The 26,778-nt window shown below is 54.6% G+C and overlaps 1 protein-coding gene across 1 annotated transcript in view; it reads left to right on the forward strand.

Annotated features, from left to right (window-relative positions):
• The first annotated feature begins 964 nt into the window (after window positions 1–964).
• The window catches only part of IGSF21 (immunoglobin superfamily member 21), a 41,716-nt gene continuing 15,902 nt past the window's right edge, over window positions 965–26,778 (forward strand). Inside the window, exons 1-2 of the mRNA XM_056508132.1 lie at window positions 965–1,288; window positions 23,394–23,506. Coding sequence (XP_056364107.1) covers window positions 1,225–1,288; window positions 23,394–23,506 — 177 coding nt within the window. The 5' untranslated portion in view covers window positions 965–1,224. The remainder of the gene's footprint in view (window positions 1,289–23,393; window positions 23,507–26,778) is intronic.

The raw sequence follows: 26,778 nt of genomic DNA on the forward strand, positions 1-26,778 counted from the left end.
CTGCCTGCATCCCAATCCTGCATCCCACATTCCTGCATCCCAATCCTGCATCCCAAATCCCTGCCTGCATCCCAATCCTGCATCCCACATTCCTGCATCCCAATCCTGTATCCCAAATCCCAGCCTGCATCCCAACCCTGCATCCCACATTCCTGCTGGCATCCCAACCCCATCCTGGGCTCCACATCCCTGTCTGCATCCTGCATCCCAACCCTGCATCCCAACCCTGCATCCCAAATCCCTGCCTGCATCCCAATCCTGCATCCCACATCCCTGCCTGCATCCCAATCCTGTATCCCAATCCTGCATCCCAACCCTGCATCCCACATCCCTGCCTGCATCCAACGCCTCCTGCATCCGTGTCACCCTCCATCCCTGTCCTGTGTCCCCTCCCCAACACCCCAGCGCCCACTTCCAGCCCCCACAGCCCCCAGTATCCCCCTGCCCCCCAAAATCCATCCCTGCATCCTCCCTGCTCCTGCAATCCATCCCCCCCAAATCCATCCCCCCTCAATCCATCCCCCCCAAATCCATCCCCCCCAAATCCATCCCCCCCAAATCCTTCTCCCCACTGCATCCCCCCACCTCAATCCATCCCCCGATCCCTCCGTGAATCCCCGTTTGCATTTCCCCCTGGATCCATCCCCCTCCTGTCCCCCCTCAATCCATCCCCCTCAATCCCCCCTCAATCCATCCCCCCATCCCTCCGTGAACCCCCCCCCCGCATCCCGCTGCGACCCCCCCGATCCCTCCCCCGTATCCCCCCCGGGTTCCCCCCAGATCCATCCCACCCTGCATTCCCGCCCGGATCCATCCCCCCGCATCCCTCCGTGAATCCCCCCCCGCTCCCTCCCCGCCCGCTCAGCCCCTCCCGGGGGCGGGCGGGGGGCGGGCTCAGCCCGGGGGGGGCCGGGGGCGGCCGCTCCAGCCCCGCTCGGCTCCGGCTGCTCCAAATCGGCTTAAGGGCGGCAGCGGCGGCGGCGGAGCTGCGGCTGCACCGGGGGGGCAGCGCCGAACCGGGCCGGGCCCGGCAGAGCCCCCTCCCCTCCCGAGCCGAGCCGGGGCCCCGAGCCCCGGAGCCCCCGGACCGGACCCGGCCGAGCCCCCGCCCCTCCCGAGCCCCGGAGCCCCCGGACCGGACCCGGCCGAGCCCCCGCCCCGCTCCCGGCGCGATGCCCGCCCGCCCCCCGGCGCGGGGGCCCCGCTGAGCCCCCCGCGGGCACCATGCTCGCCATGAGCCCCCTGCCCCTCTGCCTCCTGCTCTGGCACCTGCGGCACCTGGCGCTGGGTGAGTGGCACCCCCGAGGGGACGGGGACACCCCGGGGCCGCGGCAGGAACGGGGCGAGCCCCGAATCCCGCCGGTCACGGGGCGGGCTCGGGGCTCGGAGCCCCCGCCCTGGGGTTTGGGGTGATGGTGGGGGAGAGGAGAACGGGTTCGGAGTGGGGGAATTGGGGTTTGGTGCTGGGGGATGAGGTCTGGCGGTGTTAGTGGGGCACCCCATAACCGGGAACCGGTGTGGGATCCATTAATGGGGCACCCCATAACCGGTAACTGGTTTGGGATCCGTTAATGGGGCACCCCATAACCCGGTACAGGTGTGGGATCCGTTAATGGGGCACCCCATAACCGGTAACTGGTTTGGGATCCGTTAATGGGGCACCCCATAACCGGGAACCGGTGTGGGATCCGTTAATGGGGCACCCCCTAAAGAGAGGGTTTAATAGGGCACCTCCCAAAACAGGCGGTTTTAATGGGTCACCCCCTGATGTTAACCATGAACGGGGCGCTGGGGCGGGAGCTGATAATGGGGCACCGTTAATGGGGTGCGACAGGCGGGGGGGTCTCATCCATGGGGTCACCCCCCGTCCCCTTTTCCCGCTGCGCATCCCAGCCCTGCTCCAGACTGAGGGGGGGGCTGTGCTTTGGGGACCCCCGCGAGCGCAGTTTTTGGGGGATCACAGCCCCTCCGCCCCTCTGGGATCCCCAAACCCCGAGCACGGAGCAGCATCCCCCAAATTCCGCCTGTCCTGGGGGATTGCAGCTCCCGAGCTCCCAAAATCCCCGGGACTCCTCTCCCAAACCGGGGGCTCCAGGGAGGGAAAACCGCCTGGGGAAGGAAACTTTCCTCTCCTCGCATCCCACAGCCTCGGGGCCACCCGTGGATTTTCATTCCGTGTCCATTTGAGGCGAATTCCCTGGTTTTTTTCCCCCAATTCCCTCTCGGGGGGTCTCAGGTGGCCGCTCCTTCCCCAACCCCCGGGAAACCGGGAGCTTTTCCAGGCGCCGGGAGATGGAGGCGCGAGCGGAGCCTGCTCCGCATCTCCCATTCAATTTATTTTTTTTGGATTTTTTTTTTTTAATGGACTTTTTGCTCTCCGGGAAGCGGCGGCGGGCGCTGCAGGGCGCGGGGAGGGGGAGCCGCGGCTCTGCGGGGCTGCGCGGGGCCAGCTCCACACAAAGGAGCCGATTCTTCCCCGCCTGCTCCCCATCCATCCCCCGGGCACGGCAGAGCCGGGGAAGAATTCCCTGGATCCCTCCTCTCCTTTCGCAGCGGGTTCGGCTCCTAGCGGGCTGCGGCCGCCGCTCCGAGCCCCCTCCCCGAGCATCCCACCATCCCAGCGCCGGGAATAAAACCCGCTGGGAAAAGGGGGGAACTTGTGCCAAACCCGGCCCCGGCTGCCTCCCCTCCCTCCCCCTCCCCGCTCTCCTCCGCCGCCGCTTTAAGGTCACGGATAGACAATTTCCAAGGAACGACGCATCCCCCCGGCTCTCCCGTAGCTCCAGCTGTCTGTCACTGGCGCAGGGATCATTTTTCCTGCCTCGCTCCTGCTTTTTCTCGCCGCAGATCGGGCGGTCGCTCTCGTGCTGTTGATTTCCCGAGAGCGGCTGCGGGGAAATCTCTGGTTGTGACGGGGTTTTGTTTCGTGGAGGGGGGGGAAAAAACGGGATCAAAGTTGGTTTGTGGAGGGGCTGGAGGAGCTCGGGGAGCCCGGAGGGGTTTGGGTTAGGAGGTGATGGATCGGGCACAGTGAATTGTTTGGGTTTGGGCATCCCCGAGCTGGGCTCGGGCTCCTAAACCCCGCTGGAACTTGGCAGCATCCCGCGGATCCGCCGCGTTCGGCATCTCCTGTCCCTGTGGTAATTTTGGGATTCCAACCCGAACCTCCCTTGAATTCCGTGATCTCACCCCCACCCTCAGCTGTCCCAAAAATCCCATTCCGAGCTCTGTTTTTCCATCAGCCAGCCACAAATCCCGGTCCGGGGGCGCCTCCCCGTGCTCGGGGCAGCGGCGCCGGAGCTGCTCCCGAATTTCGGGGGGCAGAGCGCTGTTCCCGAGTTTCGGGGAGGGGGCAGAGCGCTCGCCATTCCCGAATTTCCGAGGGCAGATGGCTTTTTCCTGGCTGACGGCGTCCCTGGCCGTGCCGAGCCCTCCCCCCGCGATCCCGGCTGGGGATGAATCCGAGGGATCCAGACCCGGCAAGACCCAGGTGGGCACGTCCCCGGTTTTTGCTGTTTTTGCTCTTTTGCATTTGCCGTGTGCCCCCCAAACCCCTTTTTGGGGGGAATTTTGCCTGTTTTTATTGTCCCCTCATCCATCGGCATCCCCAGGAACCGGCAGGAATCGCTTCCCACCCCACAAATCCGTGGGAAGTTTTATTTGGGGGGGAGGTTTCCAGCCCTGCTCCGCATCCCCCACCCGGTCAGGAAATCCCTTTTGTGACCCCCGAGCGGCACCGGGGTCATTCCCGAGGTGTTTTCCAGCCCTCTGGGATCACCACGCCGGGTCTTCCAGCCTTTTATTTCCCCTTTGTCCCCGGCTCAACCTCTTTCTTCGGCCAAAAAAAGCCGCCGCGGCCGGGGCTAAGTGGGTTAAGGAGGGAAAAACGAGGCCACGCGGAGGAGGCAGCGCTGGACCATGGAAAAGGGACTGGGAAAGCTGGAAAAGCGCCCATTTCCCCCCGATCCATGGATTCTGGGATCAGGGCCCCATAAAGGGCTCCTCGGGGGATGTTTTAGGGCCGTGGGAGGGATGAAAGTGTCGCGTTCCTGCAGATTTCCAGTGGCTTTACCCCGGTGGGATTTGCTTTGGCTTCTGCTTCCCACCCCCAGCCGGGGAAAAATGAGAAATTAAAAAAAAAAAAAAAAAAAGGAAAATTCAAGTGTTTGAAGCTCCTGGGCTTCGCAGGGAGCTGTCCTTGGGGATATTCCTGAAAAATCCAGCCTGGAAAAAGCCCTTTGCAGTTGGGATTTTACCTGGAATTCTCTCCTCTCTCCGTTCCCCCCCGAGGTTTTGCTGGCAGGAGTTTTCCCGGCTGACAGGGTGCCCCCCGTGTGGATCGTTTTCCAACCTGGAAAAGCGAATTTTCCCTCGTTTTTGGAGGGAAAACCCAGAGTGGGACTTTCCTCAGAGTGGTGGGAGAAGCTGCTCGTGTCTCTTTTTAATGGAAGGAGGAATTTGGTGGGAATTGTGTCCTGGGGGAATGGGGGAAAAGGAGGAGCAGGGATGAAATCCTGCTTTAATTCACCTGCAGATGCCCAAAATCCTTCCCACATTCCTGCTGTCCTTTGCCATTAACGCTTTTCCCATCCTGCATTCAGCTCTTTTCTGGAAGTTTTCCCTCCCATTCCCACCAACCCTGAGTTCCCACGGAGCCTCTCCGGGTAAATCCAGGCCAAGCAGCCCCTTGGAAAATCCCCCTGGCTGTGCTAATTGCCCTTTCCCAATTAGCCCAATTTCCCTTTTCCCAGCTGTGTTTTGGAGCCACCAATCCCAATCCTGACTCAGGGAAAGCTGTTACTCTGCTTGTGCCTTCCCAGGATAATCTTCGGAGGGGGGAGATATTCCTGGTTTTATTTCTCTGGAAAAAGCTCCTGTGGCTGCTCCCAGAGCATTTCCAAAGTGCCCCAACCTCAATTTGGGGGAGTTCAACCCCCCCAAATTCCCTTGGGATTACTGGCATCCCCCAAAACCGAATCCAGGGAATGCTGTAGGGTTTGGCTTGGGAATGTCAGCTCCCTTTGGCCTGGGGTAAGGAATTCTGATCCAGGGGCTGGGAGCCTGGAGCTGAGCCTGGCAGGCTGTTAAATATTCCTGAGTCCTTCCACGGGCTCAGCCTTGGAATCCTGGGATGCTTTGGGTGGGAATCCCACGGGCAGGGACAGATCCCACTGTCCCAGGTGCTCCCAGCCCTGCCCAGCCTGGACATTCCCAGGGATCCAGGGGCAGCCTCAGCTGCTCTGGGAATGCTGTGCCAGGGCCTCACCCCCCTCACAGCCAGGAATTCCTTCCCAGTAACTCATTTCAATTCCCCCTCTGGAATTGTGGAGCCATTCCCTGAGTCCTGTCACTCCAGGCCCCTCTGGAGAGATTTTTCCACCTTTTGTGTCGGCTCCTTCAGGTCCTGGAAGGCCAAAACTGGGTCAACACAAAGCTGCTCTTTTCTCCAGGCTGGACATTCCCAACTCTCCCAGTGTTTCACTGGATCATCCTGGAGCCTCCTCTGGGCTCACTCCAGCAGCTCCAGAGGGCAAAATTCCCCATTTTCCTGCTCTGGGGTCAGCCATGGGCTCTGGAGGTTTCCAGGTCCAGCACCCCCAGGCCCTTCTCCCAGAGATTTTTCCATGTGCTCATCCCAGCCTGGATCCATCCCAGGGATTGATTTCCATGCTCCAGGTCCTTCTCCCAGAGATTCTCCATGTGCTCATCCCAGCCTGGATCCATCCCAGGGATTGATTTCCATGCTACAGGTCCTTCTCCCAGAGCTGCTCCATGTGCTCATCCCAGCCTGGATCATCCCAGGGATGGATTTCCATGCTCCAGGTCCTTCTCCCAGAGATTTTTCCATGTGCTCATCCCAGCCTGGATCCATCCCAGGGATGGATTTCCATGTTCCAGGTCCTTCTCCCAGAGATTCTCCATGTGCTCATCCCAGCCTGGATCATCCCAGGGATGGATTTCCATGCTCCAGGTCCTTCTCCCAGAGATTCTCCATGTGCTCATCCCAGCCTGGATCATCCCAGGGATGGATTTCCATGTTCCAGGTCCTTCTCCCAGAGCTGCTCCATGTGCTCATCCCAGCCTGGATCCATCCCAGGGATGGATTTCCATGTTCCAGGTCCTTCTCCCAGAGATTTTTCCATGTGCTCATCCCAGCCTGGATCCATGCCAGGGATTGCTTGCCTCTCTCCTGCTCTTTTTAAACCTCAGGAGATTCCTGTGGGCCACTCTGGGACTTTTCCAGGTCTGGAAAAACTTCTCAGGTGCCTCCAAACATTTCAGACCTTGCATCCCAAATCCATGGCTGGTCCTGGAGCACCCAGGTGATCCCACCAGCCAGATGTTTCCCACGATGTTTTTTCCTTCCTAAAATTCTCTTTCCTGCTGGGAATTCCTTGGCTTGGGAATGCTTGACCAGCCCTCCCCTCGTGCTCTGGGGAATCCGGGATGGAGCTGGGCAGGGAGCCGGGATGGAACAGGGATAGAACAGGGATGGAGCCAGGATGGAGCTGGGATGGAGCTGGGATGGAACAGGGATGGAGCTGGGATGGAGCCGGGATGGAGCTGGGATGGAACAGGGATGGAGCCGGGATGGGAACAGGGATGGAACAGGGATGGAGCCGGGATGGGAACAGGGATGGAGCCGGGATGGGAACAGGGATGGAGCCGGGATGGGAACAGGGATGGAGCCGGGATGGGAACAGGGATGGAGCCGGGATGGGAACAGGGATGGAGCCGGGATGGGAACAGGGATGGAGCCGGGATGGGAACAGGGATGGAGCCGGGATGGGAACAGGGATGGAGCCGGGATGGAGCAGGGATGGAGCCGGGATGGAACAGGGATGGAGCTGGGATGGAGCTGGGATAGAACAGGGATGGAGCAGGGATGGAGCTGGGATAGAACAGGGATGGAGCTGGGATGGAGCTGGGATGGAGCTGGGATGGGAACAGGGATGGAGCCGGGATGGGGCTGGGATGGAGCAGGGATAGAACAGGGATGGAGCTGGGATGGAGCTGGGATGGGAACAGGGATGGAGCCGGGATGGGGCTGGGATGGAGCAGGGATAGAACAGGCATAGAACTGGGATGGGGCCGGGATGGAGCTGGGATGGAGCCGGGAGCTCAGCCTGGAAGGTGGGAACTGTCACAAATTCCTCCCTGGGACGTGTGAGGGGATGGAGCAGCACCACCCTCACACCTCCCAGTGATGGGATTTTTGCGACTTCTCCCAGTTCTCCAAGACAAATCCTTGACTTCAGCCACACCACACCCACCTCTGCCCTCAGACCCCACAGAGACCGAAACGAAGGAGCCCCCAGACCCCAAATTTTGGGAGGCAGCTCCGGCTGTGCGAGCTCCTGCTGGCGATCCGGCGGGGGAAGCAGCTGAGCCGGGGCTGGAGCCGTTCCCGCCCCAGCTGCTCTCTGTGCCCTTTTGTTTTCCTGCTTGCGGCTCCTTCCAAACTCCCGGCTGGCGCTCCCATTCCATTCTCTGCTTCCCACTTTTCCCCAAAATAACCCATCAATCACGGGCTTGTTTTCGGCGCGCTGGAGCCCGGATCCGGCGGGAATGCCAAGGGCGGATTCCAAAGGCAGGATAATCACCCGTGGCTGTCGTTCCCTCTTTGGAATTGTTGGGTTTATCAAATTAGGGGCTGGGGGCTCTCCAAAGCCTTTGGATCAGGGAAGGTGCCTCGTTCCCGCTCCTGTCTTGGATTCAGCTCTGAGGAGGTTGGGGAAACGCCAGGAAACCCCAAAATTCCCGGGGGAGGGAATGGAGGTGGGAATGTGGCTCCACCGAGCCCCTCCCGGCCTCCAGGCCACACATTTTGGCTCCTCTGGTGCCAGGAGCACTTCCCCATCTGGAAAATCCCGTCTGGAGCAGGGCAGGCAGGGAATTCGTTTGTCTCCGGAATAATTTCCCATTTCTGTAATTCCTTGGTCAATATTCTCCAGGCAGAGAGGATTAAAAGCCCCTCCCCAACTCCCTGCGCTCATGGACAAATCCTGGAGCTGCTTCCGATCCAGCCGGGAGCTGGGAACCTTCCTTTGGGATCCCCCTCCTGCTTTTCCACCTCTTTGCTCCTTTTCCAAGGATCTGCAGCCCCAGGGAAGGGCTGGATCCAGGGAGAGGCTCCGTGGGGGGAATTTGGGGTCAGAGGGATGGGTGGATGAAGGGGGATGAGGGATCTGCTTCCTGGTGGTCTCCCATCCCTGGAGGTGCTTTTCTTTTGGGAATAATCCCGTGGACAAACCTGGATTTATGGACTGGGTTGCTTTGGAGGCTGCTCATGCCAGGCTGGTCCCAAAATGGGATTTGCTCCTGGAGCTGGGACCTGGAAAAGAGGGAAGTGACAGGAGGGACGTTTGTGGCCAGTGATTGTCACCATGGGATGTCCTGGCACGGGTTTGGGGACAGCAGGAGAGGGGCACAAAGGATCTCACAAATTCCAGCAAAATCCTTGGGATCATCCCGATTTTGGGATAGGGGGACGTGGATGAGCTCCCTGGGAGCCTCTTGTGGAGATGTTCCCGTGGCTGCGTTTTCCCTGTGGAAAACCCCATGGATTGGGTGGGAATTGCCTGGGAAGGGATTTTGATGGGACTGAAATTCCCAGCCCAGCTTTGCCCCTCTGGAGGGAGCATTCCAAAGATCTGGCTCCAAGGCTTTGGAAGATTCCAAGCCTGCATTCCTGGGCCAGGATTTGGGATCCTCCTGCTGCTCCAAGGAGAATCTTCCTCCTTTTATTAGGCCCAGCCACGCCCGTGTGGGAATGTGGGATCCGTGTGGGAATGTGGGATCCGTGTGGGAACACGGGATCCATGTAGGAACACAGGATCCATGTGGGAATTTGGGATCCACATGGGAACACGGGATCCATGTAGGAACACAGGATCTGTGTGGGAATTTGGGATCCTTGTGGGAATTTGGGATCCACGTGGGAATACGGGATCAGTGTGGGAATGTGGGATCCGTGTGGGAACATGGGATCCACGTGGGAATGTGGGATCCACATGAAAACATGGGAACAATGTGGGAATGTGGGATCAGTGTGGGAATGTGGGATCCATGTGGGAACACAGGATCCATGTAGGAACACAGGATCCATGTGGGAATTTGGGATCCATGTAGGAACACAGGATCTGTGTGGGAATTTGGGATCCTTGTGGGAATTTGGGATCCACGTGGGAACACGGGATCCACGTGCCCGGGCTCTGCCATCCCACCCTCCCCATCTCCAGGAGCATCCCGAGGACCGGGGGTGGAATTTGGCTGCTTTCCTGGATTTCCTCCTAAAAATAAACCTGGGAATGTTGGGTTGCGGGAAGACCCTGTGATTCGGAGAGGGGTGGGAGGGTTTGGGGGGCTGGGAAAAGCCAAGGAGCCCAAAATATTCCCAGGGATCTGCTGGGGAGTGGGATTTTCCATGGGGGATGGAATCTCTGGATGTGCTGGGGAGTGGGATTTTCCTTGGGGGATGGAATCTCTGGATTTGCTGCAGAGAGGGATTTTCCATGGGGGATGGAATCTCTGGATCTGCTGGTGAGAGGGATTTTCCATGGGGGATGGAATCTCTGGATGTGCTGGTGAGAGGGATTTTCCATGTGGGGTATGAGGCTGGATGTGCTGCTGGAAAAGCACCAGGCGATGGGAAAGATCCCAAGGATGCAATTCCCACCCAGCGAGCCCCTCCCGCATGGAAAGCCCCCGGGGCGCTCCGGCCCCGCTCGGTTCCCTTTGCTTTGGGATAATGGGATGTTTTCCATAAACGCAGCTCCCAGTGACTCTTCTGAAGTTCTGTTTGTGTCTCTCTGCGTTATTCCAGCCTTTTTTCCTAGGGAAGTGCTCTGTGAGGAGTGGGGATCGTTGGGATTCCTCCCGAATTTCCGCTGTGATTAGGTGGGGAGGGGCTCTGGGAAACGCTTCCCAAATTAAACATTCCCATTGCTTGGAATTCGCCAGGTTGTTTTTATTTAGGGCAGGAAAATCTGGGAAATTCCACGGCAGGAAAGAGAGGATTGGGACAATGGGATGGTCGGGATGCTCCTGCTGCTTTTTGGTTTTCATGGATCTGCTCCGTGCTTCCTGCCAGGAGTAAAAAAGGGAGGAAAAAATCCTGGAGTTTTGGGCTGAAAGGATTTGATTGGAATGATTTTATCTTGGGGGGAGGGAGGAAATGGGAATGGGGATGAGGATGGAGAGCACTTCCAGCTTGGACGATGGGAATGGGAATGGAAATGGGAACGGGAATGGAAATGGGAATGGGAAAGGGAATGAGGATGAGGATGAAGATGGAGAGCAATTCCAGCCTGGAAAATGGGAATGGGAATGGGAATGAGGATAGGGAGAGCAATTCCAGCCTGGAAAATGGGAATGGGAATGGGAATGAGGATAGGGAGAGCAATTCCAGCCTGGAAAATGGGAATGGGAATAGGAAGGGAGGATACATCCAGCCTGGAGAATGGGAATGGAAATGGAAATTGGAATGGGAATGGGAATGGGAATGGATAACACTTCCAGCCTGGAGAATGGGAATTGGGATGGGAACAGAGAGCACTTCCAGCCTGTAAAATGGAAATGGGAATGGGAATGGGATTGGGAATGGGAATGGGAAGGGAAGGGAGGGCTTTTCCAGCTGTTTTATGTCCTGGCTGCTCCTCTCCACCCCGGGAGCAGAAAACCTCCCTCATTCCCGGCCTCTCTCCCCGCCCCTCTGGGAGCAGTGAATTAAAGGAATATTGGACGATCCCACGCTTGGTTATGTTTTATTAACGCAGAGCCTCGGCCTCCCAGCACCTCCAGGGGCTCTGAGGCTCTGCCGGGGGCTTTTCCCTCTTCTCCAAGGCCTGGCTGCTGCTGTTGTTCCCAATCCCACACCTTGGGCTGGCTGGACTCTTCAGGAAGAGGAGGGAAATTTGGGATAAAAAATAGGAATATTTGGTTTGTCTGAGGATGCTCTGTTGGCTTTGGGATGGGAATTTTGCAGCAGGGATGGGGATGGATTTGGGAAAGTGGAGTCACAGACACCCTGTGGAGCCATGGAAAAATCCCCTCCTGATTTTCCAGCTTTGCTCCATCTCAGGATAATCAAAGCCAGGGGTGGGAGAACCCCCGGAATGTCGGATTTGAGGGAAAAGATCCCAAAAACTGCCAACCTTCCACGAGCAGAGCTAAAGGAGGAATCAGGGCCGGGATTTTGCTCCATCAGCCTTTGGGATCAGCGGGAAAACCAAACATAGATAATGGGACAGCTCTGGAAGTGCCGGGAGAGGGGAAGGTGTTAATTATCCGTGATTTCCCAGCCTGTGGGGACGGATCGGGATTAAGGGAACAGCCCCACGTTCCTCTCCGTGGGAGAGGGGAAGTGTCAGGAATCGGGGCTGGAATTGGGAGATGTCCGTTAATCCCATTAGGGATCCAGAATTACCGGGAGAGCAGAGGGATTATCAATCCCAGAGTGTGAATCTGGAGGAGAGGGAGTGATAATCACAATCCTGCTTTGTCCAGGGACTGGGGCTGGGCAGGGTGGGAGAACCAGAGCTGGATGAGGCTGGACCAGGGAGATCCTGAGGAACGGGATCTCGGCTGTCCCGAGGGATGAGGGAGAGTTTGGGATTCCAGAAGAAGCATCTCCCAGCCAGGGCTGAATCCCAGAGAATTCTGGTGGGAATTTTGGCTGTTGCCATGGAGGGTCTGGAGGAGTCTGTGCCAAAAACGTAAATGCAAACTGAACCTTTTTCCTTTTCCTTTTCCTTTTCCTTTTCCTTTTCCTTTTCCTTTTCCTTTTCCTTTTCCTTTTCCTTTTCCTTTTCCTTTTCCTTTTCCTTTTCCTTTTCCTTTTCCTTTTCCTTTTCCTTTTCCTTTTCCTTTTCCTTTTCCTTTTCCTTTTCCTTTTCCTTTTCCTTTTCCCTTTCCCTTTCCCTTTCCCTTTCCCTTTTCCCTTTCCCTTTCTTCATTCCTTCCCTTCATTCCCTCCTTCCTTTTTTCCTTCCCTCCCTCCCTGTGGATCCAGGACCCTTTGGAGCTGATCCAGGTGCCCCAGGTCATTTTTTTTGGGGAAAAAAGCCACACATCACACTCGGAATTACAAAACCAAAGCGGATTTTGGAGCTCCTGGGATTCCTGCATGGACTGGGTTTATTTTCCCTCTTCCTCTGCCTGAGGTTGTGCCTCTGGTGAAGGAGTTCAGAGAAGGAAAAATCCCAAAATATCAATAGGGATGATCCCTTCCAGCCCCTCCGAGCAGGAATCGATGGAAGGAGGGGAGAGCCCGGAGCTGGGGGGGAGGGGGATCGATGGCTCCTCATTTGTCACCAATCAAAACCCGGGATAATTGGATTTCCTGCAAGTGGAGACATAAATCAGGGAATTCATCATCCGGGTCGGGGTCACCCCTTCTCCGGGGCCACCCTGGGAAAACCTGCTTGGAACTGGGGGGAAACCCAACGGGGGCTTCCAACCTGAAACCCTCCCACTCTCCTTAATGGAATTCGTGATTTTCCCTCTTTTTCCCTTCCCAATTCTGCGCTTCTCCCACTAAAGCTGGAAAAACCGGAGTATTAGGGAGGACTGGGAGTTTGGGGTGAGAAAATTCCTCCCTGGGGTTATTTCTGGGAGCAGGAGCACCTCTGATAACCCCCTGCTGTTATTCCAGGATTTTCTGGGATCTCCAATATCCCCTGGCTCTTTCTCTGGGATGGGATTTCTCGGGATCTCAAAAAACCTCTTGTTGTTACTCCACGATTTTTGAAAACTCCAATAACCCCCTGTTGTTATTCCATGATTTTTTTGGGATCTCCAGCAACCCCTTGCTATGAATCCAGGATGGGATTTTTTGGGATCTCAAATAACTCCTTGCTGTTATTCCATTTTTTTTTTGGGATCTCTAAAAACCCCCTGCTCCTACTCCACGGTTTTTTGGGATCTCCAGCAACCGCTTGCTACGATTCTGGGATGGGATTTTTTGGGATCTCAAATATCCCCTGGCTTTTACTCCAGGATTCGTTTGGGATTTCTAATAACTCTCTGCTGTTATTCCAGTTTGGAATATTTTGGGATCTCAAATAACTCTTGTTGTTACTCCATGATTTTCTGGGATCTCCAATAACCCCTTGTTTTTTATTCCAGGATTTTTTTGGGATCTCCAAAAACCCTTTGTTGATACTCCACGATATTTTGGGATCTCCAATAACCCCTTCCTGTTACTCCATGATTTTTTGGGATCTCCATTAACCCCTTTTTGTTACTCTTGGATGGAATTTTCTGGGATCTCTAAAAACCCCTCACTGTTATTCCAGGATGGGATTTCCCTGCATCTTGGATGAGCTGGAAAATCCTTGATTTGCCCTTCCCAAATGGGGAAACTGAGGCATGGAAAGACCTGGAATCATGGAATGCTTTGAGCTGGGATGGACTCTGAGCTCCTCCCTGCCATGGACAGGGAAGTTTTCCATGGATCATTGTTCCACCCCTGCCTGGAGCACTTCCAGGGATAGGGAGCAGCTCCTGGCTGCTTCCTGCTCCGTTCATTATTCCCACTGGGATTAACTCCAGCCAGGATTAACAGCCAGAGCTGCTGCTTCCCAGAATTGGCTGCTGGTGCCATAATCCCCATCCCACCGGAGCTGGAACAGCGGGAAAATCCTCAGCTGCTGCCAGCAAATCCCTCTTGAGCCACCAGCTGGACTCTGCCACATGTTTGGGATTTTTTTTCCCAATTTTCCAATCTCTCAACTCCGGTTTGGGGCTCTGAAAAGGAAAACTGGGTTCAATATTTCCCTTTTTCACTCTGGAATTGCATTCCTGGGATGAAATGGGGATGGGGATAAAATCCTTATCCCAGGTGAGGTTTTCCATGATCTTGGTTCCCAGGGCAGCATAAGGAGGGTCCTGGGAAACTCCAGGAGCATCTGGCTGGTCGGGAATCTCTTCCTTGTCAGGATGCAGAGCTGAGCCACGGGAAAAGGAGAGCTGGGAATTTGCTGGTGTGGAGAAAAATCCCATTTCCAATCTTCTCCAGTGCAGGATTAGGATACGGCCTCTCCTTCTCCTGCCACACTCAGTTCGGGATTAATTCCACATCTGCACATGGAGATCAAATCCCACAGTGTTTTCCGTGGAGCTGCTTGATTAAAAATCAGGGAAAAGTGGAGCAGGGGGGATTTTTTTAGCCCTGGAACACCTGGAGCGTTAATCCAGGTTAATCCAGGTGTTGAGGAGGTGCCATGCCCTGCTGGGAGGATTTTAGGGAGTGCTGAGCCATTCCAGAGGCATTCCACTGAATTTGGGGGTCGGTGGTCACCCCTGCTTGGCAAAATTTGGATTGCAGTAAAATTCCCTGTCTGGTGATCTTGGGATTTGCTGGAGAAAGACGAAAATCCATGGAAATGGGTTGGAGAGTGATCCATGAGGCAATTGGGGGCAGCTGGAAAAAACAGGGGGAAAGGAGGAAAAATTGGGATTTTTTTTCACATATTCTCGGGTTCCATTGGGATCTGTTGGAAAAAGGGATTTATCATCAGGAGGGAATTCCTGCCCTGCAGCCCAGACTGGGGGTGGAATCACTTCTGGGTGGAAAACTCAGAGGAAAACCCAGCTGAGGTGGAGGAAACCCACAGGGTTCGTTTATTGGGAAGAGGGAAAATTTGGGATGAAAGGCCGGCCTCGCTTGGCCAAAATCCATTGGCTTCACCCCATGGAATGGGAATAAAATGGGGGAGCGACTGATTTGGGGGATTCTGCCTTAATTAGCTGGGGGGGTTGATTGGCAGCGGGCAATCAGCCCTGATTTGCATATTTGCAGAGATGCAAATGAGGGGCACGATCTCCATTTATCAAACGAGGCGTCTCAGACCCAGCCCGACCCCGCGGAATTTTCAGCTCCATTTTGGCTCCGGCAGCTGCTCCAACATCTGGGAAGAGGCCACGAGGTGCCAGTGGAGGAATCACTCCAGATTAGGGATGGTGCCAGGATTTTGAGGGAATTTGGCTCTGCTGGATTCACCTTCCCACCTTTCCCTGGGTGAGGCAGCGTTTTGGATTCTGGCAGCGCCCAAAATGATCCAAACAAAATTAAAAATCTGTAAAAGTCCTTAGATAATGAGGGAAAGGCGTTAAAGGAACAGGGGAAATGATGACAAACATCTGGCTCTTCCCAAAATCCTGGTCTAAAAATCACCAGGAGCTCTTCCCAAAATCCCCACCCAACAACCCATCCCAAGCTCTTCCCAAAATCCAAACTCAGTGACAGATCCCAAGCTCTTCCCAAAATCCCAATCCATCAACCCATCCCAAGTTCTTCACAAAATCCCAACCCAATGACCAATCCCAAGTTCTTTCCGAAATCCAAACCCAACGACTCATCCCAAGCTCTTCCCAGAATCCAAATCCACAGCTCCTTCTAAGCTCTTCCCAAAATCCCAACCCAATGGCCAATCCCACATCCTTTCCCAAATCCAAACCACCCATCCCGAGCTCTTCCCAAAATCTCAACAACCCCTTCCAAGCTCTTCCCAAAATCCCAACCCCATGACCAATCCCAAATTCTTCCCAAAGTCCCAACCCAACGACCCATCTTGCCAAAATTCCAACCCAACGACCCATCCCAAGCTCTTCCCTAAATCCCTAAATCCCCAATTCCCTAAATCCCTAAATTCCCTAAAACCCTTTACAGATTTGAGCAGCTGTGGGAGCTCCAGTGGGAAATGCCCAACATTTTATTTTATGGAAATATCAGTGGGATGAAGATGTGGAGATAAAATATTCCCCCCTCCAGCACCGCCGGGATTTTATGGAAACGTTGGGAGTGGGAAGGGGGGGTGAAGTTATAAATAAAACTTCCCAGCACTTTGGTAAATGCTCCTAAACACCCTTCCCGTGCAGAGATAAATATTCCATGTGTGATTTACGGCCGTGCATTCCCAGGCTGCGCGGACAGGGGGGATAAAATCCAATAAATCACCGGGAATATCAATGCAGCCACCACATTCCAGCTGATAAGCAGCGTGGGCTGGGAAAATCCATCTTTTCTGAGCCAGCTGCACCTTGACGGGGTTGATTTAAGGAGTTTTGGGATTGGGAGGGGTTTCCCGAGTCTTGGAAGGATCTTGGATCCTTCTTTGTGTGTTTTCATGGAGATGGATTCTCTTCAAGGGGGGGATGGGTGTCAGTCTTGGGGGTGTTGGAATTTTGTCCCAAACAGAAGAGAATTCTCTCCATCCCAGGGAAACACTTCCCAAATCTGACTGATCCTGGTTTTCTTCCCTCCAATCCTGTTTTTCTTGTGATCAATCCCAAATCCTCACTTTTCCAGCACCCCTGGTTTTGTTCCATCTATCCCAGGGACATACTTCAAAATCCAGCTAATCCTGATTTTCTGGTGGCTGTCCTTTTCTCCAAGGCTGTTTTTCCTGCATTCATCCTGAAATCCTTTTCCAGCATCCCTGGTTTTGTAGCCACTGGATGGGTGAGATGCGGCCCTTGGATCCCCCATGGAATTCCACCTCTGAGTATCCAGGAAATCCACGGATTTTTAGGATGAGGGACCCACTGAACATCCAAACAATGATTCCAATGCCATTCCAGGGCTTTGTGGCAGGGCCAAAGCTGTCACAGTTTTCCCTCCAAGCATCCATCTTTCTCCTGGAACGCCGCATTCCCGGTGGATTTGTGCCGGAGATGTCGAACAAGCACGAAATCGACGCCGCGAGTCAAAGCCAAGCCGGGAACGGGCTCCCTCATCCCGTGCTCCAGTGAGCCGGAACAGCTCCCAGGAGCTTGGGAAAAGCCGGATGAAGACGTTCCAGGATTTATTCCAGCCCGTGCCCGAGCCGATCCCGCCCGGATTTGTTTGTCGGGAGACGCGCGGCAAAGGCGGAAAACGCTGGAATTTTCCTGGGCATGGAGAGAGCTGGGCTTGAGTCGCTGTGGGAAGGAAATGGGCAGGGGAAGGTGGAAATGTGGGAAGGAGGAGATGGAAAGAGGACGGAGGTTGGAATTTGGATTGGAATCGGACACGGCAACACCGGGAGGATCCCAAATCCCAAATTTCCTGCGGCTTTTCCACCCCCAAAGTGCCCAAGCTCTCCCTTTCCATCTGAAATCCCGTATTGTGCTGAGGCTGTGCCAATGGGGATGAAAATCCCGTGGCCTTGGAATGTTTGGAGCGTTCTTATCCTGGCAGGATCTCATTCCTCATTTCTCTGCCGCCTCCGGAGCCGCTGGAATATCGGAGCTGATAAGAGCCAATCCCACCCCTCCAGAAGATAAAAGTGACTCCAGAGCTCATCATGAGGAGAAAACGAGTCAAAAATTGATTTTTCCTGAAGATCCATCAGCATCAATCCTTGGGAAGCCCTCAGGTGGTATTGGAGATGTTTTTCGTGGACACAAGGATATTGGGAATCACAGCACGGAGCAAATCAGGAATTAATCCTTTTTCTTTGGACTGGGATATTTTGGGATATCTTTGGGATATTTTGCTTAGGAGGAATCTGAGATTTAAGAGAAAAAGAGAAGCTGGAGAGTGGTTAAAATTCCATCTCGATGGGCCTTAGGTGTTGAAATCCTTGGAAGCTGGGTTTGGGGGTTGGTTTTATCCATATTTTATAAAAATACAGAATCATGGAATGGGTTGGATGGGAGGGACCTTAAATCCCATCCCGCTCCCTTCCATGGACAGGGACACTTTCCCCTACCCCAGGTTGCTCCAAGCCCAACGAGGCCTTGGCCACTTCCAGGGATGGAGCAGCCTCGGCTTCTCCAGGCCAAATTGATCCATAAAATTCAATTGCTCCCGAATTCCGACACGTTTTACCCATGGAATGTGATGGGAAGCCGCCCCCGGGGCCCGGCTGTCCCCGACACGAAGTGGTTCCCTCACTTCATCTTCATTTAAAAGGGGCTGAGAGGCCAAAGGGGCCGAGCTCAATCCATGGATCGATCCAAAGGATCGATCCAAACCATTGATTCCCATCACAAAGAGGCTCGGGATACATCCACGGGATCCGTCCAGGCTCCACATCCCGTTAATTGGAGAAAAACTGACCCGAAGCACGGGCTGGACGTGCCCCTGCTCATTCCATCCATTTTCTCCTGATCCCTAAAAATTTAGGAGCTGGTTTGGTCCGGCGGCCCCGCCTAAGGAATAATTCCAGCTCCAGCTGCGGAATCGTTCCCTCCCACTCATGGAAATGAGGGAGGGAAGCGGCGCCTAATGAGGTGTTTGTGAGGGAAGAGGAATTTTAATTACTGGCTCTTAATTGTCGGCTCGGCCCGTTAATATCCCATTTTCCCGGGATTGATGCCATTCGCTCCCTGCCAGCCGGGCTCCTCCTCGCCCGGGGGTGACGCCAACTTTCCCGGTTTATTTTAGGGAATACGCCCCTTTTCCAAAAGCCGGGATGACTTTTGGGAAGGCAGTGGAGGGGTTGAGGAGGTTTAACCCCGCTGGCTCTGAGCTGGATTTTTGGGAAGCAAAGCTGAATATCCAAGGAAAACCCAGCACAAAGCTACCCCAATCCATTTTTCCCGCTTCCCAAGGCCCATTTTCCTGGGAATTGCGGCGCCGGCTGCGGCTGTCGCATCCCATTCCCTGGCTGGTGTTAAACCCGTGCCGAATGCTCACTCACCCTTTCAATATAACATAAAATCCCAGCTCAGCTTTCCAGGTGGAAAAGCTCCGGATTCAGCAAAATTCCACAGCTCCGGGTGGGGCCAGCCGGGAATTCTTTGCCCTCCGAGCCCTCCCAGGTTAACAAGGAGAGGCAGCGTCAAATTCCGACTGTAAATTGTCCTGGAATGTCATAAATAAGGCATGGCTGGAGCTGGGAAGGAATTTGCTGCGTTCCCAGGAACAACCGGAGCTGCTGAATTTTTCATGGACACGACGCTGCCGCCGGTCAGGGCGCGTTCGGTGCCTGCGGATCCGGAGGTGCCATCCCCAGATCCACCACGGTCGTGGATATTCAGGAATTTGCAGGAACATTCCCAGCTTTTTCCAGGGGGGGTTTGCACCCCTTTAGATCCCACCCCAAGGGGTAAAACGTCTCCTGCTCTCCTTAAATCCTGGGAATCCGCCGGTTCAGGGAGTGCTGAATCCTTCCTGCTCCCTCCTGGTTTTCCCATCCCGGCCCCGGCTTGGAAAAGGGAGGTGGAGAAATGGGAGGGAATTATGGATGAGCCCCATTAATCACTGGATAATTAAAATGATGAGGTGTTCGTGTTGATGATGCTGGGGACATTCCAGAGGGGGATGGAGCTGCTGGATCCCAAGGATCCCCTCCTCTGGCTCCATCCCCAGCTGCTTCCAAGCACCATTCCTAAAAGGATGGGGATGGGTTGGACTTTGGGGACGTGGAAAGGGGGAAAATCCATCCTCAGCTGGGGCTGCTCTATCCCAGGATTTGTCCGAGCTTGGACGGGGATGGCGGGAGGAGTCCCTGACAATGGAATGGGATCAGCTTTAAGGTCCCTTCCAATCCGATTCCAGAATTCCATGGGTTTGAAGTCAGATTTTTTGGGAAGCACTGGGAGATGAAAAATCCAGGAATGGGAGCCCTGGGTGACCTCCAAGAATAAATCTTGGATTTCCATGTGGGTTGGAAGGAATCAGGCGCCGGGGAAGATGTGGAAGGGGCTCCCTGTGGCGCTGGGATTCCTTGGAAGGCTCCCTCGCCCCGAGGCTTTTCCTTGCGACATTCCCAATCCATTCCCTCCCTCCCCTCCTCCCCAGGAGCCTCTGAGGGATTCCAGCCCCTCGTGCTTCATCCCTGGCCGTTCCCATGGAATATCCGGCCGCCTTTTTGGGCAGAAATCCCCATGGGATGCTGGGAAGGGCTGGAAACGGGGATTTATCCAGCGTCCCACACTTCCAGAGCTGGAGCAATTCCTGCCTCATCCCTGGGAGCTCTTTTGTAATTGGAAGCGCCGAGCTTGTTCCGATGTTCTCCTTTATGAGCGCGTCACTCCCGATTTCAAAGGACATTTCCTTTATCCCTCCCTTCCCCCTCTCCCCTCCCCTCCCTTCCCTCTTCCCTTTTTTTAAAATCCCCCTCAAACTGGATGGCGCCAGAATTCCCAGCGATTGCCAGCAAAAATATCCTCTCCTCCCCAGGGTTGCCATCTAATCAGAGGGATGAATTTCCAGAGGGCTGAATCCGATCCGGGGGAGGCCCGGCCCGGCTTTCTCTGGAAAATCTCGGATTGAAAAGAGCAAAGGGGAAGCGGAGCGAGGCGGGGAAGGGGACGCTGATAAAGGGACGCTGATAACGCGAGGAACGACAGAAATTTGGGATGGGCTCCTCCTTTGGAGCCCTTTCGGAAGAGTTCTTCCCACCCAGCCGCTCCCGTCACCGCTGCTTTGTTCTCCTCGGCAAATCCCGAAAAAACGGAGCCGGGGGAGGCTGCGGAGCAGCGCTGACACCTCGCAGTTGTTCCCTGTCGGGAAGTGAAGGGAAGGGGAGGATGAGGGATGGGATTCGCGCGTCAGCCGCAGCCAAGCAGCGGGGTCTGGACGGCTCCATCTGGATTCCTGCTTTATTTTCCAGTGCCTGCCTTTGTTTTCCCAGTTTTCCCCCTCCCCTCCGCGCATCCTTGGCCGGCTCCTGCGGGGACTCGGCATCTGTTCCCCTCTCCCTCTTCTCTCCTTCTTTCCCACAACTTCTGGGCTGGTTTTGCTCTGGATTTGAGCAGGGAATGCTCTTGGAGCATTTGGATTTTCTCCTTCCTGCCCCTTCCAGGCCCGGCTGGGTCTCTCCATGGGATCCCCATCCCACAGCACCAGAGCAGCAAACCCTGGAGCTCCAGAGCTTTGCCTTTTCCATGCAGGAGAAGCTCAGGAGCGTCCTGTGGTTCCACCCTGGTGTTTTTAGGGACCAAACGTCCGGATTTAAGGCTCAGCCAAGCCGGAATTCCCTGGAATAGAGGTGGAAGCTGCTCCCAGTGCCAGATCAGAGTGGTTTTCTAACACATTGAGGGAGCAGAGAGGGGAAAAATTCCCATTCTGTTTTTTTTTTTTTTTGGCAACCCAGAAGATGCAGGTCAGGGATGGGTTTGGAGGGGGATTTCCTTGGAAAAATGCTTGGATGGATGGATGGATTTGCTGCATGGGAGTGGCTGAGTGTTCCAAACTCGGTTCTTTTTTACTTTAAAAATCCACCAAAAATCAGGGAATGGCCCCGACACCACCAAAAGCCTTGGCTGGGCTGGGATGGGGATGGATCCCATTGCCACGGCAGTGCACAGGTCTGGAAGGGAAAAATGTGGGAAGAGGGCTGGAAAACATCTGGAAATGCTGCACTGGGAATTCCTGGATCCCGTGGACAGGAGGGAAAATCCAGTCTCAGCTCTGGACTGGGATGGGCATTGTTCTGTTTCCCAAAGAATTTCATCGGTCTGGAAGGGAATAATGTGGAAAGAGGGCTGGAAAACATCTGGAAATGCTGCACTGGGAATTCCTGGATCCCGTGGACCAGAGGGAAATCCCAGTCTTTGCTCTGGACTGGGATGGAGGTGGTTTTTCTTTGCATGAAAGTGTGTGAGTCTGGAAGGGAATAATGTGGAAAGAGGGATGGAAAACCCTCTGGAAATGCTGCACTGGGAATTCCTGGATCCCGTGGACCAGAGGGAAATCCCAGTCTCTGCTCTGGACTGGGATGGGGCTGGTTTTTCTTCCCGTGGAAGTTCATCGGTCTGGAAGGGAATAACGCGGGAAGAGAGCTGGAAAACATCTGGAAATGCGGCTCTGTGAGCTCCTGGATCTCCACCTCCCGTGGACAGGAGGGAAAATCCAATCTCGGCTCCAGCTTTGCCGCTTCCTCCCGGCTCCCGTTAATCTGCGGCTGATCCGGGGGCCGCGGGAGCGGCGATCCCGGGGAGGCTCCGAGGGGAGGCAGAGCCTCCATCCCGGTTTCCTTGGGGCGGATCCTGCCGCGCTGCCAAGGATTTGCTCATCCCCGCCGCCTGTTGCTCATGCCGGCGCTCGGAAATGTCAAAAGCCGAGCGAGGGGAATGGGGGCAGCAGGAGGGACCTCGGCTGCCCTTCCTCCCTCCCTCCTCCTCCTCCTCCCATTCCTGCCTTTTCCATCCGGCAGCCCCGGATCCAAGGGGCCCTCGTGCAGCCTCGCAGAGATTTAATCCCCGCTTTAGGAGCAGAAATAAACCCTGGACAGGCAGGGAGAGGCTGGAAAGGCGCCGGCCCCGGGCAGACAGGGAATGCTGGCCAGGATCTGGGTTGTTCCCAGCGAGGAAAATTGGGATTCTGCGGTGCAGCATCAAAATTCCCTCTTTCCAAGCATCATTTGCGGCTGAAAAAGGAATTAACCCTCAGCCCTACCCCCAAACACTCTCAAAAATCCCCTTTTCCCCCCGCATTTCCTGGTGCGGAGCTGTCCCCGCAGCCCCCCAAAAGCAGCAGAAAACGGGATTTGCCGGTTTTTTCCCGGTGTTCAATATTCCGGGCCACGCTGCCCTGCTGCCGCAGCCCGCACGTGTTCCCGGAGCGTGTTCTCCCGCAGGTCGTGCCTGGGATTTATGGCACAAACACCTCCGAGTTGTTTTACAGGGGATGCTGAGCTTCGGTTCACCGCCCGGGAGGCACAAAATAAATCCTGGGAATTCACCTTTGCCCCTCCCAGGGCATCTTCCACGAAGGAATCTCTGATTTCCAGCCCCTTTTCCAAACCTGTTCCTGTTTCCCGGACTTTATCTCTGCTGTTTTCCCACCTGGTGTGAGGAGCGATTAAAAAAATGGGAATTTGGAGTGGGTGAGGGGTTTTTTTGGGATGTCCCGGTGCCGAGCAGGGAAGGAAAGGCTGGGATTTGCCAGGCTGTCAATCCATCAATTCCCAACATCCGCAGGAAAGGCAGGAAAATGAACCAGGAGTGCAATTCCCTGTCCTGCTCCCCGCTCCCGATTTCCCAACAAATCGAGGGAAAAGAGGGAGAAAAGGGACGGGCAGAGCTCCAGGTTCCGATTTCCCTCCGGAGCGAGGATGGAGCTGGAATTCGGCTGTGGGGAGAGGGGGAAGGAGCTGGAAAACCGCGGGGTGGGGATTGAGCATCCTCTGGACCCATTCCCGTCTGGAACGAGGAATTTGGGAAGTTTTTGGGAAGTTTTCTGGAAGCACAAGGCAGGGAATGGAGAGAGATGATGGAAAGCCATAGAAGGACGGGAATTTGCAGCGGGAACGGAGGCTGCTGGAATTTCCCCAAATCCAGGGAGGATTTCCCTCAATTTGGAGATTTTTGGGAGGGGTCAGGACTTGGCAGGGCGTTCCCTTTCCAACAGAGCCATTCATCCGTGGAATTCCTGGAAAACAGATGGATCCAAACTCCCCTGAAGCTCAGCGCTCTTTTCCTGCCTTTTATTCCCACTTTTCTTCCCGTTTTTCCAGGTTATCTGACCGTCAGCATCGAGCCCCTGCCTCCGGTGGTGGTGGGAGACGCCGTGACCCTGAAATGCAACTTCAAAACCGACGGGAAAATGCGGGAGATCGTCTGGTACCGGGTGAGCGCCGCGCCTCGGGAATGCCAAAATCCCGGGAACACAAGGTCAAGGTCAAGGCTGGATGAGGCAGGAAAAGCGGAGGGAGCTCCAGCTGATGGGAATATCAATTCCAGGAATATCAATTCCAGGAATATCAACTCCAGGAATATCAATTCCAGGGAGCTGGGCCGCCCTGGGAAAATGCGGCCAGGAGGGATTTGGGTTGGATTTTTTGGGTGGATTTTTTGGGGTGGATTTTTTGGGGTGGATTTTTTGGGGTGGGTTTAGGGATGGCTCAGCTCAGTGCTGGGTTGGAGCTGAGGTTGGCACCGCTCTGCTGAGGGTTTGGGGGTGGAAAATGATGAGGAAAAGGAAAGAATCAGGAAAATTTGGGATATCCGGGGTTTGGGGAGAAGTTTAGGGTTATTCATGTAAAGTTTCTAAAAAAAAAAAAATCTTTCCCTGTTCCCAAAATCTTTGATAATTTGGGATGTTGAACAGGAGGGAAGCTCCTGATTTATTTGGGAAAGGGGTGAATTCAGAGCCTGGTTTTATTCGGGAAATGAGAGAATTTGGAGGCCGGGTTTATCTGAAAAGGTGAATTTTGAGATCGGTTTTATTTGGGAAAGGAGTGAATCCAGAGCCCGGTTTTATTTGGGAAGGGGAATTTGGAGCCCGGAGCTCCAAATTTGGAGCCTTTATTTGGGGAAGGTGAATTTTGAGGCAGATTTTATTTGGGAAAGGAAGGATTTGGAGGCCAGATTTATTTGGGAAGGGGAATTTTGAGCCCAGAGCTCCAAATTTGGAGCCTTTATTTGGGGAAGGTGAATTTTGAGGCTGATTTTATTTGGGAAAGTGGGATTTGGAGCCTGGTTTTAATCGGGAAAGGAAGGATTTGGAGGCCAGTTTTATTTGGGAAAAGGGGATTTGGATGTTGGTTTTATTTGGAAAAGTGGCAATTTGGAGGCCGGATTTATTTGGAAAAGGGAAAATTTGGAGGCCAGTTTTATTTGGGAAAGGTGAATTTTGAGGCTCGTTTTATTTGGGAAAGGAAGGATTTGGAGCCTGGTTTTATTTGGGAAAGGGGGATTTGGAGCCTGGTTTTAACTGGGAAAGGGAAATGCTCTTCTCCATTCCAGGTTTATAAACAGGGAAAGGATGGAGACAAATCCAGCTGTTGGAATGTGATGTGTGCACAGGAACATTCCCATGGAATCCAAGATGGATTTTCCCATAATTATTTATGGATGTGCCCCTAAATCCTGCTTCAGGCAGGGAATAAACCCCAAACCTGCCCCGAATTCGAAATTCCGAGTTGGAATTGGTTTTATCTCCCCTCTTTTTAAGGGAGGAATTTTTTTTTCTGCTGGCTGCGCCGTCTCCACCAGGTTTTCCCTTCCCTTTTCCACTCGGTAATGTTGGATTAACCCAATTTCCCGGGAGCTGGGGCTGGATTTGCATAATCCCCCTGCCGGGAGGGGTGAGGGAGCGGCTGCTCCGGGCAAATGATGCTCCAGAACCCTCGGAGGGAAAGGCAAGGGCAGAAATATCCCAGCTTTTGTTTTTATCCCACAAATCCCCCCTTTCTTCCAGGGATTTTTACCCCTCCTTCCCTCTTGCTCCTTTCTCAGCGAGCATCCCGACTTTGGGAAGTTGGGTTATTCATGGAGCATCTCAGGATTTGCCAAATTCATTCCTGATTTAAGATTTTTTTTTTTTTTTTTCTGTTTTTTTTCCACTGTTTTGTCTCACTCCCGGACTTTCACAGCTTTGCAAAGCTCCAGTGGAGCTGCGGGTGTTGGAGGTGATGGATGGATCCGGGAGAGCCGGGGCGGAGCCACTGGAGCTGTGGAATTCTGATCATTCCGCGTGTAAATCACGGGAATGTGGCTCCGGAGCGCGGGACTGGGGCCACGCCCGGCTCCTCTTCCCGGGATTTATTGGACAGGGAGCAGAGGGAGCTCCTGGAGCCTGAGGGGTCTGAGCTGCTCCGGGGGCGGGAAGGGGGAGGGAAAAGTGGGACAGAGGTGGGAAAGTCAATGGGGGCGCGTTGGTGGGGAATGGAGTTGGGAATAACCCTGGGATGGATCCAGAACCCACGGAGTACATCCAGAACCCCTGGGATGGATCCAGAATCCCTGGGATGGATCCATAACCTCTGGGATGGATCCAGAACCCACAGAGTACATCCAGAACCCCTGGGATGGATCCAGAACCCCTGGGATGGATCCAGAACCCACAGAGTACATCCAGAACCCCTGGGATGGATCCATAACCTCTGGGATGGATCCAGAACCCATGGGATGGATCCATAACCTCTGGGATGGATCCATAACCCCTGGGATGGATCCAGAACCCCTGGGATGGATCCATAACCTCTGGGATGGATCCAGAACCCATGGGATGGATCCAGAACCTCTGGGATGGATCCATAACCCCTGGGATGGATCCAGAACCCCTGGGATGGATCCATAACCTCTGGGATGGATCCAGAACCCATGGGATGGATCCAGAACCTCTGGGATGGATCCATAACCCCTGGGATGGATCCAGAATCCCTGGGATGGATCCATAACCCCTGGGATGGATCCAGAACCCATGGGATGGATCCATAACCCCTGGGATGGATCCAGAACCCCTGGGATGGATCCAGAATCCCTGGGATGGATCCAGAACCCACAGAGCACATCCAGAACCCCTGGGATGGATCCAGAACCCACAGAGTACATCCAGAACCCCTGGGATGGATCCAGAACCCCTGGGATGGATCCAGAATCCCTGGGATGGATCCAGAACCCACAGAGTACATCCATAACCCCTGGGATGGATCCATAACCCCTGGGATGGATCCAGAACCCATGGGATGGATCCATAACCGCTGGGATGGATCCATAACCTCTGGGATGGATCCAGAACCCCTGGGATGGATCCAGAACCCCTGGGATGGATCCATAACCGCTGGGATGGATCCATAACCCATGGGATGGATCCAGAACCTCTGGGATGGATCCATAACCCCTGGGATGGATCCATAACCCATGGGATGGATCCAGAACCTCTGGGATGGATCCAGAACCCCTGGGATGGATCCAGAATCCCTGGGATGGATCCATAACCCATGGGATGGATCCAGAACCTCTGGGATGGATCCAGAACCGTTGGGATGGATCCATAACCCATGGGATGAATCCATAACCCCTGGGATGGATCCAGAATCCCTGGGATGGGTCCATGACCCCTGGAATGGATCCATAACCCATGGGATGGATCCAAAACCCATGGGATGGATCCAG

This window comes from Oenanthe melanoleuca, chromosome 21 (genome assembly GCF_029582105.1).
Source record: "Oenanthe melanoleuca isolate GR-GAL-2019-014 chromosome 21, OMel1.0, whole genome shotgun sequence".
Lineage (NCBI taxonomy): Eukaryota > Metazoa > Chordata > Aves > Passeriformes > Muscicapidae > Oenanthe > Oenanthe melanoleuca.